Source organism: Cheilinus undulatus, linkage group 21, assembly GCF_018320785.1.
Source record: "Cheilinus undulatus linkage group 21, ASM1832078v1, whole genome shotgun sequence".
Classification (NCBI taxonomy): Eukaryota; Metazoa; Chordata; class Actinopteri; order Labriformes; family Labridae; genus Cheilinus; species Cheilinus undulatus.
This window is the reverse complement of record NC_054885.1, coordinates 31,542,742-31,560,434: the sequence shown is the minus strand read 5'-3', so window position 1 is coordinate 31,560,434 and position 17,693 is coordinate 31,542,742. Positions and strand designations below refer to the sequence as shown.

The following is a 17,693-nucleotide window of genomic DNA, read 5'->3' as shown; positions in this document are numbered from 1 at the left end:
TAATGTTGATTTCAATATGTCTTTTTTCTGTGTAGAACGTGGCCTCCATAAAATACACTTGCCTGGATTTGAAAGGTTTATTTGCCTTAAATCTCAAAAACATCTAATAATATTAGCTAAAATGCATTTATGAAACAATATCTTTATGGTTCCAGATATTTGATAATTTATTTTTTTATCCCAATACATACTCTCTCAAAATTGATGTTGCAAGAAGCACCCTTCAAATCTGAGAGACCTGGAGCAGTTTGCAAAATAAGAGTGGTCCAAAATTCTAGTTGAGAGGTGTAAAGAGCTTGTTGATGGTTAAAGGAAGTGATTGGTTTCAGTTATTTTTTTCCAAGGGTGTGCAACCAACAGTGTTGGGTAGCATTACTTTTGAAACTAACTCGTTAGATTATGGCGTTACATACCGAGAAAAGTAATTTGTTACGTTACTGCGTTACCTACTTCTAAAACTAATGCGTTAGAGTACTCTTGCGTTATTAAAAATTAAAACCCTTTTAGCACTTGTTCCACTCGATGGTTGTAAAAAACAACCAAGTCTGCATTTGAATGTGCAGACTCTAATTTCAATGTACAACGTATTTACAGCCCATAATCTGTACCTCTGCAGCCTGAAAACACCACTAACAGACAGGAAAACCTTTACAGCTCTTTAACATGCTCACAATCAGACAACAAACTGAGCAAAGGCAGACAGAATCACTCAAACGCCGTGCGTAATACCAGCACATAATTGGAACAGCTGATTCAATGAAAGCAAATGAAGCTTTTAAACTTGTGTTTCACCAGGATGCTGTTCTTGTCCCTTTTATTCAAAAATCCATCATAATGGGAATAATTCCACAGTGGCCTGCTGTCCTCTCCGTCATCTTACTGGCTCAACAAGCTAACAATGCGCGCGTAATGGCCATATGGCACAGAATGTTTACCTTCCGCTGGCCTGAGACTACGTGCCAACGTGACTACAAGAAGAGAGACGGACAAGCAGAGCGGATGCTTTATGGAGCGTCCTTTTTTTCGTTCTCTCTTTTAGAAGCCACAGAAGAGAGAAGAAATTTGGGATTTTCCTTTCAGTAACGGATTACTTTTATGAAAATGTAACCAATAATGGGATTACTTGAATTGTAAAACTAACGCGTTACGTTACTTGTAACTCCAAAAGTAATCTGAGTACTCTAACGGATTACTTTGTAATGCGTACCCCCAACACTGGCAATCAAACATTAAGTTGAGGGTGCCAACAATTTTGTCCGGCCCATTTTTTGAGTTTTGTGTAAAATTATGTCAATTTTGTCTTTTTTCTTCCGATTTTTTGTGTTGTTCTAATGCACATAAAGGAAGTGAACATGTGTATACCAAAAAACATTTGTAATTGCAACAATTTCTGGGAGAAATGGTGTATTTTCTGGAAGAATTCCAGGGGTGCCAATACTTTTGTCCATGACTGTAAAAACTTCTCTGTTTATGGTCAATAACTGTATTACCCTGGAGGGATAAGACATTTGAACTTCTTCTGACCTTATGTATTCAATGTTAATAAAGCAGGTTTGCTTAGACATGGAATAAGGTAACGTCCTGTCTTTTACAACAACAGGAGTTTAGTCAGTGCTTGTCAGGTTACATGATTATAGAGTACTGAATTCAGCCTGGTGCAGGAAAGGTTAAAAAGCTGCTGAACCAGCTGGATATCTCTGTGCACATACATGAAAACAAAGAATTTAATCTTGGATGTTCTTTGAACGATAAAGTGGTGCAAAGGGAGCTGCTGCTTAATCTGCAGCACAGATCCAGGTAACCTGATGTGACTGGAGGTCAAATCTGATGGCGGCTGTCTGTCTGCAGTTTTAAAAGCGCTGAACTGAGTTTCCTTAATGCTCCCATTTGATTGTTGCAACCTAAACAGTAAATCTAAGAAGTGTCATTACTTAAAGGTTGCATTTTTTACCCTTTTAAGACAAGTTTATATTGTTCTCAGAGGTCCCCAAAACATACCTTTGAAGTTTGTTGCTGAAAAAAACACTCCAGTATTGGATTTTTGCATGTCTGAAAAACCCCTCTGTTTCAGCCCTGCTCAGAATGAGCTGATTCTGTGGGTTTAAATATTAATGAGCTGTCTGACTCCGCCCCTGACCACGCCCTTTAGGAAATGGATGTGGCTTAATGGATGTGGCTCTGCTAATCCTCCTCTCAGTTGGCAGCTGAGAGGAGTATCACGGGGTGGAGGGTGACACTTTTTTCCAAGCGGGGAGGGCCAACCAAACCTAGGGGCGGAGCTAACTCCCCACATGACGGCTTGTTTTAGCACACATTTTCTGGAAAGTGGAGAAAGAGATGTAGGGAGGAAATGGATTTTTTTGGTACTTGAGAGGATTGTGGACAGGCCAGGGGACATATTTTTGTTAAAAAAGCCTGAAAAAGTGATTTTTCCATAACATGTCCTCTTCAAGTGCATAGTATGTAAACTCTGCTGGAAGCTCTTGATCAAAATAATAACAGAAGATGGCATGCAGGGATGTGGTGTTCATCTACCCTTATGTGACTGTGTTTAATTAAAGTCTGTTCTCCATGGCTTTTTCACAAAGCCCCTTTTTATTAAATAAGGAAGTAACGTTTGTGAGTAGCGTGCAGCATGAGACAAGTTAAGCAATGTTCAAACTCACAAACCTTTTTTTTATCTTTATAAACAGCATTCCTCAACTAAAACTGGAAAGGCTGTTGTGATTTCATGTTCTAGAATCCATAATATCATGAAAAGATTGAGAGAATATGGAGAAATCTCTACATATAAGGGGGCAAGGCCAAAAAACAACACTCAATTCCTGGAACTTTCCAAAACTGCATTAATAAACCAGCAATAAATATCAAAACATGGAAACACTTCAGAAAACCATTGTCAGGTAACACACAAAAAGTGTGCCAACATCTCTTGGCCATGACACAATTGTACAACTGGAGCATGCCTTTTTAAATAAAGACCATTTATTCCAATGTATTTATCTTTTGTTTTTCAACATTGTTTTGTTGAGTAACTCAATGTTAGAGGGGGGAAACATAGATGTAAGCAGCAAAAGGTAAAACAGAATAAAATATCTGGACAAATAGCCTATAGAAGGCTATTTGCACGTTGTCCAGTAGGTGGCACAAGAAGAGACAAAATCATCCATCTACATTGTCCAGGTATGCTGATCTGTTTAGGCACTGTCATTGATAATGCTGGATTTACAAAGCTTATTTTAAAAGTAAGGCAACCCACTTCACATTAATATGTAAGTGGCCAATTACACTGAGGTGTTGCTCTCATCACTTTGTCCCTTGGGGGGTGAATAAGCAGGAGTCCAAACAAGCAGGAAATACAACTCTGTTGTTGCTGGGAGGTGTGACATCTCCTGGGAGAAACCTTACACCCAGGAGTTTAACTCCAAGTGTGCATTTCTTTTGGTGGTGAGCGACGTGGAAACTACTCTTCAGTTCTATTTCCTTCATTTACAAAGCTGTCTGCAAGATGCATCAAGGAGGTAACGTACCTGTTTGTTAGTATGTAGCCTAATAAGAATACAGCGATTAAACTGCTTTATCTTTTTTAAAGCATTGTAACTTGTGTAGCATTCAACTTCCACAGATGTTTGTGTGGTAATTCTGTCAGTAAAGCTAAATGCACTCGTGTCTTAAATATTGTTACACATGAATGTAGTGAGCCTATTGTAAGACAAACAGTGCTGTTATAAAGGACTTTCCCCATCCTGATTCCTGATTATTTTGCATATTTATCACACTAAAATGTTTCAGATCATCAAAAAAAAAGGTATTAGACAAAGATGTTCTGAGTGGATATGATGATTTAATTTATTATGGCAAAAGACCCTTCCAAACCTACCTGGTCCTAAAGGAAAGAGTCATTGCCCCTCTTGTTTAATTGGGTTAACTGTTGTTAACCACATTGTTTTTTTTGTTTTTTTTTTTTAAAGCTGAGCTCAGTTCTACTAGCCACACTCAGGCATAATTACTGCCAGACCTGCTGAAGCAAGAAATCCCTTAAATAGAAACTGTCTGACAAAGAGAAGTAGGCTACAAGAGAGAAACAAAGTCAGTGACATCTTTCAGTCTGGAAAGTGTTACAAAGCCATTTCTAAGGATTCAAAAACTCCAGAAAACCACAGTCTGAGCCATTATCCACAAATGGAGAAAACTGGGAACAGTGGTGAAACTTCCAAGGAGTGGCAAAATTACTCCAAGAGTGCATCGATGACTCATCCAGGAGGTCACAAATAAACCCAATCCAACATCTAAAGACCTGCAGGCCTCACTTGACTCAGTTACGGTCAGTGTTCATGATTCAACAATAAGAAAGAGACTTGTCAAAAATGGCATCCAAGGCCAAAATCACTGTTCACTAAAATCAACACAAAACAGCTGAACAGCGTAAAAAAAACCCAAAAAGTGTTTAAGTCCGGACTTAAAACTGAATGACATGCCTATAGCATGACATTAAACAGTAACCTTGCAAAGCAGATAGATTGACCTGTCCGTGTTTCTCACTGGCGAATCCATCTTGCAAAGCTCCCGTCTGAACCGTTTGGGCCTGGTTAAAAAATGACAGGATCAATTAGTGTCGAGGGGCAGTACTTTCTGACGTAGTGGAGTTGTGACGTATGCAAGCAGCAACGACAGGCCGGTACCGTTATGGCTGAAGATATTAGCATGGATGCTGCTAAAGCGCCAGTTTTATCAGAACTTGACGACATTTCTTTGTTTAAAGAAGAGCAAAGAACAGCAGTGAGTTGTTTTCTTTTCAAAAATGCCAAAGTCGTGTACTGACATGTCTACAGACGCCATGGTTTGCGTTATGCAGTTCTGTAGGTTCACTCCTTCGGTAGGGGTGCAGCTTGATAGTGGCTATGTCATGTGTTTTGTTGCTCTGATTTGCCCGTTAAGATGTGACGGACAGAACATTTGAAAACCCTCCAATGTGGCTGAATTAAAACAATTCAGCAAAGAAGAGTGGGCCAAAATTCCTCCATAGACACATTGCCAGTTATTACAAAAGCTTGCTTGCAGTTGTTGCCACTAAGGGTGGCACAACAGGTTATTAGGTTTACTCTTTCACATAGGGCCAGGGAGGTTTGGATGGCTTTTTCCCTTAATAAATGAAATCATAATTTAAAAGCTGCATTCTGTATTTACTCGGGTTTTCTTTGTCTCATACCAAAATGTATTTAATTATCTGAAACATTTAAGTGCAGCAAAAAATATGCATATCTGGAGGGGGTTATTTACAGTACACTACAGTCTTTTCCTTAGGATGAGTTTTATAGATGATGCAGATACTGCATCCTTGTGGGAGGTGAAAGAGAAAACAGGTCCTGTTTTACCTTGATTCAACCAGTTTTGTTCATCAGTGATTAATTTTTCTTCTATTATATCTCTTTAGCTCATCATGCCTTGTATATATGCAGTGTTCACTAAACCTCCTACTGCTTAATCTAGCCAGCCTAATGACAGTAATTTTGCATAGGAAAGTGTAAACCAAGGCTCTTTAGGATGTATGTAGATAGTCAGAGCTGTATCTAGTTATTCTTTACCTGTCTCTGCTGTAGCTCTGCTGTTACTGGACTCCTGAAAAATGTAAAACTACCAAATCACACATGTTGATTGACTCCACTGGTTTCAGGCTTGTTAAATGATATAGTCTTTGTTTGCTGTTGAACAGGTCGGCTTAGTGTCTTTGGAGCTCTGTGATTGGCTGACTGGCCCACTCAGTACGTCCCCTGAAAAGGTCTCACTGGTGCAGAACGTTTGCTGGTGAGATGGTCTAAAACCCACCCATTAACACCTACAGTAGATCATTCACATTCAGAGCACTCTGAACTGAAAGAGAGGAAACCTATTCAATGAGAAATTTGTGTTTTTAAAGAGTTAGGTCCAGCTGGTATGATGCTGGAGGGCCTTTTCCAGTCCCCCACTTCTGTCCTGCTGTTGGGGACCATACTGGGCCTGCTGATTCTCCACCTTTTATACTCCAGCTTCAGCTCACAAGAAAAGGAACAGGAGCCTCCAGGACCAAGGCCTTTACCCCTGTTTGGAAACTTGTTACAGTTAGACTTAAATAGACCTGACAAAACTCTCTATGAGGTGAAACCACTCTTATATCAGAAGACCTATTATTGAATTGTTCTTTAACCGTTAAAATGTCAATTTTTCATTATTTATGACATATCTGACTTCTTTCTCCCCCCAGTTTTCAAAGAAATATGGATCTGTATTTACAGTCTACTTTGGATCCAGCAAAGTGGTCGTCTTAGCAGGATTTAAGACAGTCAAGGAGGCTCTGGTCAACTACTCAGAAGAGTTTGGAGACCGAGAAATTGCCCCCATATTTTATGATCTGAATAAAGGCCATGGTATGTCCTAGATTTGCAGATCTTATAAATCCATACTTTATTCATAAAAGAACAAAAAACAACATATCAGATGTTGAAACTGAGACATTTTTATCATTTCATGAAAAATATTAACTTATTTAGAATTTGATGGCAGCTTCACATCTCAAGAAAGTAGGGACGGGGCTACAAAAGGCTGGAGAAGTAAGTGGTACCAATGAAAACAGCTGGAGGAGTATTTTGCAACAGGTCAGTAACATGAAGGAGTTTTTTTTGGAGAGGCAGAGTCTATCAGAAGTTAAGATGGGCAGAAATTTACCAATCTGTTAAAAGCTAAGCTAATAACTTGTGGAATAATTTCAGAAAAAAAATCTTCAATGTTAAATTGCAAAGACTTTGAATATCCCTCAATCTAGTGTACTAATATCGTCAGAAGATTTAGAGTTCTGGAGAAATCTCCGTGCAGAAGGGACAAGGCAAAAGGCCAATACTGGATGCTGGTGATCTTTGGGTCCTCAGGCGGCACTGTATTAAAAACAGGCATCATTCTGTGATGGAAATTCCTGCATGGGCTCAGGAACACTTCCAGAAATCACTGTCTATCAACAAAGTTCATCGTGCCATCCACGAATGCAAGTTAAAGCCGAATCATTCAAAGAAGAAGCCGTATGCGAACACAATCCAGAAACATTACCATACTCTCTGGCCCAAGGCTCATTTACAATTGACAGAGGCAAAACGGAAAACTGTTCTGTGGTCAGATAAATCCAAATTTGAAATTCTTTTTGGAAACCACAGACACCGTGTCCTGTTAACTAAAGAGGAGAGGGACCATCCAGCTTGTTATCAGTGCACAGCTGAAAAGCCTGCATCTCTGTTTTTATGGGGTTGCCTTAGTGCCCATGGTGTGGGCAGTTTACCCATCTGGAAAGACATTATCAATGCTGAAAAGTATATGGAGGTTTAAGTGCAACATATGCTTTTATTCAGACAATGTCCAATCAGGGAAGGCCTTGACTATTTCAGCAAGGCAATGCTGAACCACATACCACATCCATCACAACATCATAGTTTCACAGAAGAGTCTGGGTGCTGAACTGGCCTGCCTGCAATCCAGACCTTTTACAAATGGTAAAAAATGCTGCATTGTGAAATGAAATATCAGGCAAAGAAGGCCCAGAACTGTGGAGCAGCTAGAATCTTACATCAGACAAGAATGGGACAACATTCCTCTCCAAAAACTCCAACAACCCTTCTCCCCACTTCCCAGACATTTTCAGACTGTTGTTAAAAGAAGGGGATGCTACACAATGGTAAACAAGGCCCTGTCCCTACTTTTTAGTTTGTTGCTGCCTTTAAATTCAAAACAAGTTCATATTTTTCTTAAAATGGTAAAATGTCTCAGTTTCAACATCTGATGTGTTGTTTATGTTGTATTGTGAATAAAATCTGACATTTGCATTCTGTTTTTATTACATTTTACACAGTGCTCTAACTTTTTAAACTCTAAGTTATTTCTACTTTAATAGGGATCATTTTTGCAAATGGAGAATCATGGAAAGAGTTGAGACGTTTCTCCCTGACTACCCTGAGAGACTTTGGCATGGGAAAAAGATTAGCAGAGGAGAAAATCTTAGAGGAATGTCACTATCTCATACAAATGTTTGACCAGCATAAAGGTATGGATTTTAAGCTAAAATAATAATCGGAATTTTTATTACTGTCACTGTTAAAATACAAAGTCACAGTTTGATTGTTGTGCTGCTGTCTTTGTGGTTTAATTCTTTCTCATTACTATTACACAGGAAAACCCTTTGATACGTTGCGTCCGTTGAATTATGCGACATCCAATATCATCTCTTCTATTGTGTATGGGAGCAGGTTTGACTACGATGACCATCTATTCCAAACCTTGGTAAAAAGAGCCAATCAGACCATAAGGATTACTGGTTCTGCAACAGTCCAGGTAGTCTCAGTTTTCATTACATACGTAGTACTTTAAAGGGATATTTCAGGGTTTTTGAAGTTGGGTCGTATGAGGTTCCTGGCAATAGTAGTGGCATTAGAGCTTCCAGTGATTTCTGAGAAAGTTGATCCTGTGGTTATTATGAGCTCAGAGAGATACTGACCATAATGCTGTGTAGTTCAATGAGTTTTACATAAAAATGGCCCAAGAAACCATGTTGGCTCACCTGTATGCTGTGTCGAAAGCAAAGCACTTCATTACTCCCAAAAAACCCCTATGTGTCAGGCACTAATTTATGATGCAGCTTTTGGCATTTGGTCTTCTTCCGTCTCTGCGCTAACCTTGCAAAACAGATGGATACGCCCCTTTCCGTGTTTCCCACTGGCAAATCCATCTTGCAAAGCTCCTGTCTGAACCATTTGGACCCGGTTAGAAAGTGACAGGACCAATCAGCGACGAGGGGCAGACAGAACGTTCATCTAATCATCCTTCGAGTGTTTTTTTCAAAGGCTCTGCCTTTTCCCTAATGCTGTCTATGGGAGGTGTTTCACACATCCATCTGTCATGTCAGGTTAGAGGGGTTCAACTTTCACAGAAATCACTGGAAGCTAATGCTACTTCTATAGCCAAGTACCTCATACCACCAACTTCAAAAATCTCGAAATATCCCTTTAAGGAAGCAAGAGAAATCCGATGTAAACACGTATAATTTGAAGGGTATAAATTAAACTTTCATTGGATAACTGCAGAATGTAAAAAAAAACCTCCTCCAGAGGTCTCAAACTGAAAATGCTTGGGGCCACTTTTGGTCTTGTCATCTTGAACTTTTATGTGCTGCAAGAAAGTGCCTGATTTCTGAAAACGTGCCCTTTTTGCTTCCAGTATTCTTATTTTTTGTCATGAATTCAAGACATTCCCAGTGTTGCAGGTATTGCACTGGACTGTTGTGTTGAAGAGAAAGCTCTCAGATTACCAGTCAAATATTCATTTCAGCCCTCACCTATAGTCATGAGCTTTAGATAATCACTGAAAGAATGAAATCACAGGCTCAAACAGGGAAAGTGAGATTCCTCTGGAGGGTGGCTGAGGTCAGCCTTAGAGATAGGGTGAAGAGCTTGGACATCGTGGAGGGATCTCAAAGTAGAGCCTCTGCTCCTTCGCCTCAAAAGGAGCCAGTTGAGGTGGTTCAGGCATCTGATTTAGCATGCCTCCTGATCGCCTCCCATTGGAGGTCTTCTGGGCAACTAGGAGGAAACCTTGGGGGTAGACCCAGGAGCTGCTGGAGGGGTTATAGATCTCATCTGGTCTGGGAACGCCTTGGTTTTCACCAGGAAGAGATGGAAAATGTCACTGGGAGAGGGATGTCTGGGCTGATCCTGAATAAGCGGAAGAACAAGGATGGATAACTAAAGTTAAAACTAAGCTGACAGGTGTATTAGTTGCACAAATGCATGAATTACCTTCTAACATTCACTAAACCCCTGGTGAATATGTTCAACTAAACATCTTAGTTTTTCCTCTATAAAGCTGCACAGAATAGTCAGTATCAAGCCTGGTCATTATATTATATTGCACATGATTATATTCCTTTGAATTTGTTTTTGTTGTGCTGATGTTTCTCTACTTTTCTCTCTTGGTTTCATCACAGCTTTACAACAATTTCCCGAGGCTATTCAGTTGGGTCAAAAACCGGCAGCAGATTTTGAGTAATATGGAAGCTGCTGCCAGAGATATCAAAGAGTTAGTCAAGAATCTGAAAGACACACTGAACCCTCATATATGCAGGGGGCTTGTGGACTGTTTTCTCGTTCGAAAGCAGAAAGAAGAGGTAAATGAACAGTTTAGCTGTTAACAATCTTGTTTAATCAATGAAAAAGCTTCTAATGATGTTTTAACTTTCTTTCTTCAAGGCCTCTTCTGTGATGGAAACTCACTTCAGTGACACAAACATGATATTTACAGTTGCCAACCTGTTTTCTGCCGGCACTGACACCACTGCAACTACGCTGAGATGGGCTTTGTTGCTTATGGCCAAATATCCACACATACAAGGTGGGTTTGAGTGTTGTGTTTTCGGAGATTGTAAGACTAAAAAGGTGACACCATAGTCAAGAAAATGCAGATTGGTTTTGTTATTATTCATTGACAGACAGCCTCCATTATTGGTGCTACTTTGCAGTGCAACTTTTGTGTTCTTCCACCTCTGCACATTGTCGTCGGATCAGCTGTTTGTGTCTGCAGGCGTCAACAGAGACAACAACAGAACTAAAACTATTTATTTCACTTCAGTGTTATACTTAGGTGGCTAGTGGTGATGGTGCAAAGTGCTCTCTGGGCGTGTTTGCACCAGCATATGATTAGTGAAAATTCTCCTGAGGATTGGGCGCAAAATCAGGGCAAATAGACTTTACTATTTCTGTGAAAACCATGGTGTTATTAGAGGGTCTTTTCATCTACAGAAAAGGTCCACGAGGAGCTGAAAAGGGTGGTGGGAAGCCGTCAGGTCCGGGTCGATGATCGTAAAAACCTGCCGTATATTGATGCTGTAATCCATGAGACACAGAGAGTAGCGAACATTGTTCCCATGAGTTTACCTCACAAAACCAGCCAAGACGTCATTTTCCAGGGATACTTCATCAGAAAGGTTCGTGCTTACATTAGAAATGTTCGCCCACTTTTTAAAAACAGGTTTCATTTAGTGCCTATGAAAAGTATTCACTCCACCACTGGATGTTTTATCCCTATTCTGATTCTATAAATCAGTCATGGACACTGTAATTAGGGTTTTTTGACAATTCCAGGTTGCAAGGGGATCGGGCGTAATTTGGCAGCTCCAGAACATTCACTTTGCTGTCTTTAAACCCTTTCTGTGTAGCTTTTGCTGTATGCTTCGGGTCATTGTCTTGCTGGGAAATTAATCTCCCAGTCTGCAGTTCTCCTGCCGACTGAACAAGATTGTCCTCCAGGAGTTTCCTATGTTTTGCCACATTTATTTTACCCTCTACCTTTACAAGTCTTCCAGGGCTGACTGCTGAGAAGCATCCCCATGGCATGATGCTGCCACCACCTTGCTTCACAGCGGGGATGGCATATTTGTGGTGATGTGCAGTGTTTAGTGCTCGCCAAAAACAGCGTCTTGATTTACAGGTTTAAACATGTGCCATATTCCTTTCATTTCTTGATGATGGATTTAACTGAAATCCAGGGGATGATCAATGCCTTCTTTTTTTTGTACCCATCCCAATTTTTACTTTTCAATAACCTTTTCTCTGAATTGCTTGGAGTGTTTCTTTGTCTTCAAGGTGTAACAGTAGCCAGGAATACTGATTAACCAGTGACTGAACCTTCCAGACACAGGTGTCTTTATACTACAATCACTTGAGATGCATTCACTGCACTCAGGTGATTCCTGTTTCACTAATTGCAAGACTACTACTAGCAGTTGGCTGGACCTCTGTTGAATCACTTTGAAGAGGGTGAAAATGTACGCAATTGCTTTACCTTCAATATTTTTGTTTGTCATTACTTTATCTGTTTTTAATTTCACATTAAAGAATTTTTTGGTCAAAAAGCCTAAATATATTTACCATGATTGATTTATAAACTAAACAAAAGGTTAAAACATCCAAGAGGGTAATACATTTTATAGACACAGCATACTGTAGATCCTTCCTCTGCTTTTGCCTACAGGGGACTGCTGTGTTTCCTCTGCTTACATCTGTGCTGCATGATGAGAGTGAATGGGAGAGTCCGAACACATTCAACCCTTCACACTTTCTGGATGAGGAGGGTAAATTTGTCAAGCGAGACGCCTTCATGCCATTCTCTGCAGGTATAACAACTCTTATATTTTTTAGAAGTGTTTTTCTAGGGATATTTTTAACACAGTATGATCTAGACTGACCTGTTGCTGTGTCCTCTTTCTTTCAGGTCGCAGGATGTGTCTCGGAGAAGGTCTGGCCAAGATGGAGCTCTTCCTCTTCTTCACCGCCATCCTCCAGCGATTCCGTCTCACTCCTCCACCTGGAGTCACAGAGGATGAACTGGATTTGAGTCCAGGTCTTGGCTTTGTAGTCAATCCTTTACCGCATGAACTTTGTGCTCTCAGCCGAGAGGAATTGTAAACGTTTGATATCTTGACATTTTAAATTTCTTTTTCACATTGCACTGCTTTTGAGATCATAACACTATTAAAAAAAATAGCTTTACTTTACTTAAACCCCAGTTTCTTCAATGTTTTTTCCAAATTAAATGATTTTAAGGTTTGTGAGATTTTTATTTGATCTTAAGCTTGTCTTGAGCAAATAAAGCTTGAAAACCACTGATGTTTGCTGCATATATTCACCTTTTTTTGACATCTAAATTAGTCTTTATGGAGACACTGTTTCAACGTCTAGTTGTAGTCTATAGATAGATAGATAGATAGATACTTTATTAAAGGGGACATATGCAAAATACAATTTTTCTGGCTTTTTTAACAAAAATATGTGCCCCTAACCTGTCCATGATCCCCCCAAGAATTAAGAAATCCATTCCCTCCCCACCTCTCATTCTCCACCGTTTAGAAAATGTGTGCTGAAACAAGCTGTTCTCAGATTTCCCCTCATGATGTCATGTGGGGGGTTAGCTCCGCCCCCAGGTTTGCTCCACTCATGAAATAAAGTTCCGCCCTCCTCTCCTGATCTTCCTCTCAGCTGCAATTATCAATTTTATTTACAAAGGACTGTTATGTTGTAAAGATGTCAAGCAAAATATTGATGAAACGTTAAGTCAACACAGTAAAATATAAAACAAGCTGCTGATGTTTACTCAGGGTTTAACATTTCAGGAGCGATTTTAGCACCCAATGTGTAATTTTAACTCCATTCTTAGGGAAATGGCCTTCAGCATTGGAATTATTTGACAGTGCTGACCCACCAGTGTTAGTTCAAAGTATTGGAATATTTTGAAAAGTGAAAGTCATATAGAGCCATAACACAGAAAGCAAATTATAAATTGATCTATTTATTTTAATTGTAATGATCATTGTTTACAGATGTAAATGTTAAGCACATGCTTATTATCATGGGTTCCAAAAAATACATATAATTGTAAGTCAGGACAGCATAGCTCCTCCCTAAACATAAGGTCAGATTGTTATTAAAATATGTCAATTATATATCATTATATTAGATGTCACAGTACAAGACCAGCTTTTAAGTCTTTCTGTTACCACGTGTCCAGCTGTGGTACTCCAAACACCTAACTGACCATTCTGATCATATGACAAATGCTGCCACCTTGTGGTTAAAATAAACTTTGTACAAAAAAGTAATATATACATATTCTCAAAACATTTATGGAAGACTTAAAGTTTTCATATGCATACAATCATGCATGACTTGTATAAATTACATAAAGCTACATTTTCTGTAAAAATGCAAACACATTATCTCTTTTTGATAGTCAGCATTAATAAAAGAATGAAACATGTAGTGAGGAGGTCTACGGTGTTTGTGGCCCTCTCCTCCTCGCTCTGATCACTGTTGGCCCCCTCATAATCCCCTGTACAGGAGCCCTCATCTGCGCTCGCAGAGGAACTCTGAGTCCAACCCCAGGGGGAAGCCTGTGCACGGGACGCTGCGGCACAGTGAATCTGCCTTCCTTCAGATCATCCACGAAGCCCTCCACGCTGTCAAACTTTGCAGAGAGCGCTGCCAGCTCGTCTTTAAGAGTGTTGAACTGCTTGTAAAGGTCTCCCAGAGCATTTGACAGGGGCTGGATCCTAGACACAGGCGAAGACGGCGAGGAAAGTACAAATGAGTAAATTATTTTAAATGTTTGGATGAACTGTTGGAGAGCTTTGGCCCGCTGGTGTTCCACACTCTCTCATGAAATTGGAACATTGTTTACTGGCAAAACATTAGAAGTCAAATTGGCAGCATGGAAGTCACGCCACACTGTTAAGGAGGAGCAGCCTCATCGTCTGCAGGAAACATCAGGACAACAGACATAATGAAGAGAGAAAATAGAAAAGTAGCAGATTTTTGGCCCAAATCTTAGAGAGGACACCTAGAATGAGCCAAAAAAATAAAGTGTTGCTTACTTTTAGAGCTGTAAACATTTTCAGCCTTAATCAGTCTGCTTGTACTGTGAGGGCTGGTGACTTGGGGTTGCATTTGCCAAAAACACTCATCAGAACACAAGGCTGGAACGTTTTCCTGTTATTTACTGGCTCTCTCTCCTGAGTGAGGTCATCCACAAAGCTGAGTCTGCCTTGTGTGGACCAGAGCGGTCATGGATCCCATTTCTGGCTCTGACAGGTCAGTGGTCACATGCAGAGGTTACATAACTCCTCATTTTGTATGAATGTTAGGAGCAATAAAATGTTCACTGACCTCACCAACTGTTGTTCTCACACATTTCACCTCTCTGTTATATAACAGGTCAACTCTGGGTTTGCTCTCCTCTTGTTTGAGCTTTTCTGTCTGCAAGCATTGAACCAACTGAGAGGAAAGTAACTAACCTGTTGTATTCAGGTAAAACAGAGGCGTGGTCGTTGATCAGCAGGTCTTTCACTTGGGTTATAATGGCGAATTTCCAGTTGTCAAGGACCTGGGTGAGGTTGGAGCAAGTCTTGCCGTTGCTGTTGTCTGCCGACATCAGACAATTACGTTAGAGTTATGGGGTATTTACCCTAAAGTTTACAATGCAGGGTTTCAAAATAACATGTATGAATAGGGTTGGGCAACTGATGGCTTAACTAGCAAAACTCAAGCTCTGTCAGCTTTGACTGGGCTGCTCAAGAATATTCACCTTATCTTTAAATCATCACAAACACACCATTCTGTGAAGCACAGTGGTGGCAGCATCATGCTGTGGGGATGCTTCTTTTTGCAGTCGGCTCTGGAAGGCTTGTAAAGCCAGAGAGTAAACTGAAAGTGACAAAATGTAGGACAATCCTGGAGGACAATCTTATTCAGTCTACAAGAGCACTACGGCCTCGTGAGGAGATTGGCTCAAAGCATTCAGCAAAAGCTACACAGAAATGGTTTAAAGACAACAAGGTGAATGTTCTGGACTGGCTAAATTAAAGTCCAGACCTCAATCCAATGAGAGTTTATGGCTGGACTTGCTTGATCCCAGTGCAACCTGACATTTTTGTCAAAATAGCCAAATTATATTCATTATGGTTGATTTATGAAATCAACAAAAGGATAAAACATCATTCTATATCAATATTTGGAAGCTTCATGATTTTAGACTAACCTTTGACAAAGATGTTGCTACATATTTGAGTGAGTATTTCTCCAGACTTTAAAAAGAGTTTTTTTAAAAATTTATTTTAACCAGTTGGGATGGATCTAAACAGCTCTCAATTTCGATAGCATTTATTAATGCAAAAATCACTTCCTGCCCCCCATCTGGAGTTTTAAGGGTGACATGATGTGAAATGCAAGCAACCTCGTTGCCCATCCCTAGCATGAGATAATTATTTACAGACCAAAGAAATTCAAGCATGACGACACATCAGTCCTGACCTTTAGAGTCCCAACGTGTCATTTCCTGTTTCCATTTCTGAGCCCCACATGTTACAATGACGCAGAACAGAACCAGGGAACTCTTCATCCTCATCTTCCTCACTGAAAAATACTGGAATAGAAGAAGCAGGTGCTGAGATTTAACAGATAGTAGATGTAAGATTAATAAGCAAGCACATTTAACACTGAAACAGCCAGATTTCCAGTACTAGAAAGAATATGAGAGGTCATTTTGACAGCTAGATTATGCTGCTATCTCTAATGATAGATACCCAATACAAACAGATATGAAAGGTGGACCTCAGATTTCCTTTACAGTTAGTATCATTTCACTTTTACTGTTGAAATTTTGAATTTCTGCACAGTAGGAGAGAAGCATGGGAGTTAACAACCTGCTACTGTTGCCTTATTTAGAATGTTCAGACCTCACATCAGATGAGCTTTAATCTGCAAATTATGATGTGAATTTGATTCACAAAACCGTGATCATTTGTTTTGATGACTGATGAAACAGTGTTTTCTTATGTGTCTCTCCACAAAGGCTGGATAGAGGTGATACTTTCTAATGGTTCTCCCTGAAATTATCATTCAAAGCAGCCCTTGATCAGCACCACAGAGCGGCACATTTACCCTGACGTATAACAGCCTAAAACCTCTTCGGCCTGGTTTAATTTGGTGACTGAACATCTAATCTAATAGGCAGCTTGTTTTGTGTGAGAAACAACGGATGCTGCCATGCAACAAGATTCAGCTGCCACTGCAGATAATGTATCAGTGTAAATTAAGCAAAGTTAGTGCAGTCAAAATGTCTGACCTTTCTAGGTAGAAACGATCTTATTGTCTTTGCCTTTCTTGCAGTTTGTTGAAATAACAATTCAAATAAAAATGCAAAAACTTTTAGGAAACTAATTTGTTACAGAAATAGAATTTAATACACAAACAAGATCAATTTGCTTATTTTTATTCTATTTTCCAACTTTAAGATGATAAAAAATAAGCTTAAAAATCAATGTTTTGTTTATTTACCATAAGATTTATTCTTGTTTAAGGAAACAAAACACAGCCATTCTTGATCTTTCTGTTTCTTTTACTGTACCTGTGGTGAGGTTTAGCTGGAGATCTCTCCTAGTCTCAGCAGCAGAGCTCACTCTGATCCGTCAGCAGTCATTGTAAGAAAACACGACCCTTCTCTCTCTTATAGCTCCCTTGTTTTTCTCCTCCACCTGCTCCCACCCATTCCGGTGATGCAGGCCCGTGTCACCCTCCCTCCTTCACAGCATCTGTGCACACTTGCTGCCTGCAGGGTCACATAACATGGCACATAACAAGCTCCACGCAGACACGCATGCTTTCCTCTTCTGCCTCTTTTCAAAGATGAATCCCTGACTGCTTTTACAACCAATGACCCCACAAATCCTGGATGGGAGGTCCTGATAATCCCCTATCTAGCTCCCTCTATCCTCCACATGTTATTTAGCTGCTGTGCATGGTGTAAGTCCACCACACGCCCCACAGGCAGCAGTCCAGAGGAGGTGTTTGATGTAGCCGAATGGCAGCAGCGTAGCATTCTTACTGCCTACTGTAATACAATCTGCACAGCATCTGGGCTACAACCAGCCCATCAAGAGACGGTCCCTTTAACGGACAGAGATCATTAATATTTGGAGAAAAACATAAGCTTCAAAATAAAGGGATTAAATCCCACTTTATTTACTTCTAGAGATTAAGCAATCCTTAGTTTAAGTATTAGCGACAGCTGTTATATGGTGATGGGAAAAATTACACCCCCCAGGAGATTCCCTCATCCATAATGTGCTGACATCC

General features: G+C 40.0%; 2 protein-coding genes across 2 annotated transcripts; one reads left to right on the top strand and one right to left on the bottom strand.

Moving 5' to 3' along the window:
* Nucleotides 1–5,934: 5,934 nt before the first annotated feature.
* On the top strand, nucleotides 5,935–12,565 carry LOC121503310 (cytochrome P450 2K1-like). Its single transcript, XM_041777630.1, has 9 exons — nucleotides 5,935–6,135; nucleotides 6,242–6,404; nucleotides 7,913–8,062; nucleotides 8,189–8,349; nucleotides 9,998–10,177; nucleotides 10,260–10,401; nucleotides 10,809–10,993; nucleotides 12,040–12,181; nucleotides 12,280–12,565. Exons 1-9 carry the CDS (start codon nucleotides 5,935–5,937, stop codon nucleotides 12,471–12,473), a joined length of 1,518 nt encoding a protein of 505 aa, XP_041633564.1. The 3' UTR covers nucleotides 12,474–12,565.
* Nucleotides 12,566–13,348: 783 nt separating this feature from the next.
* Nucleotides 13,349–17,201, bottom strand: si:dkey-282h22.5 (uncharacterized protein LOC107988040 homolog). The gene is made up of 4 exons (XM_041778248.1): nucleotides 16,966–17,201; nucleotides 15,870–15,981; nucleotides 14,855–14,981; nucleotides 13,349–14,113 (listed from the first exon to the last, which is right to left on the bottom strand). Exons 2-4 carry the CDS (start codon nucleotides 15,961–15,963, stop codon nucleotides 13,834–13,836), a joined length of 501 nt encoding a protein of 166 aa, XP_041634182.1. The 5' UTR covers nucleotides 15,964–15,981; nucleotides 16,966–17,201; the 3' UTR covers nucleotides 13,349–13,833.
* Between the last annotated feature and the right edge of the window lie 492 nt (nucleotides 17,202–17,693).

What these genes read in the sequence shown, in the direction of transcription:
- LOC121503310 (XM_041777630.1), top strand. Translation starts at nt 5,935, where the DNA reads ATGATGCTGGAGGGCCTTTTCCAGTCCCCCACTTCTGTCCTGCTGTTG. An exon ending in TGATCTGAATAAAGGCCATG is followed by an intron (nt 6,405 to 7,912) that starts GTATGTCCTAGA and finishes CTACTTTAATAG; the next exon opens with GGATCATTTTTGCAAATGGA. An exon ending in TTCGAAAGCAGAAAGAAGAG is followed by an intron (nt 10,178 to 10,259) that starts GTAAATGAACAG and finishes TCTTTCTTCAAG; the next exon opens with GCCTCTTCTGTGATGGAAAC.
- si:dkey-282h22.5 (XM_041778248.1), bottom strand. Translation starts at nt 15,963, where the DNA reads ATGAGGATGAAGAGTTCCCTGGTTCTGTTCTGCGTCATTGTAACATGT. An exon ending in GACACGTTGGGACTCTAAAG is followed by an intron (nt 14,982 to 15,869) that starts GTCAGGACTGAT and finishes TGATGTCGGCAG; the next exon opens with ACAACAGCAACGGCAAGACT. An exon ending in GTTTTACCTGAATACAACAG is followed by an intron (nt 14,114 to 14,854) that starts GTTAGTTACTTT and finishes GCCTGTGTCTAG; the next exon opens with GATCCAGCCCCTGTCAAATG.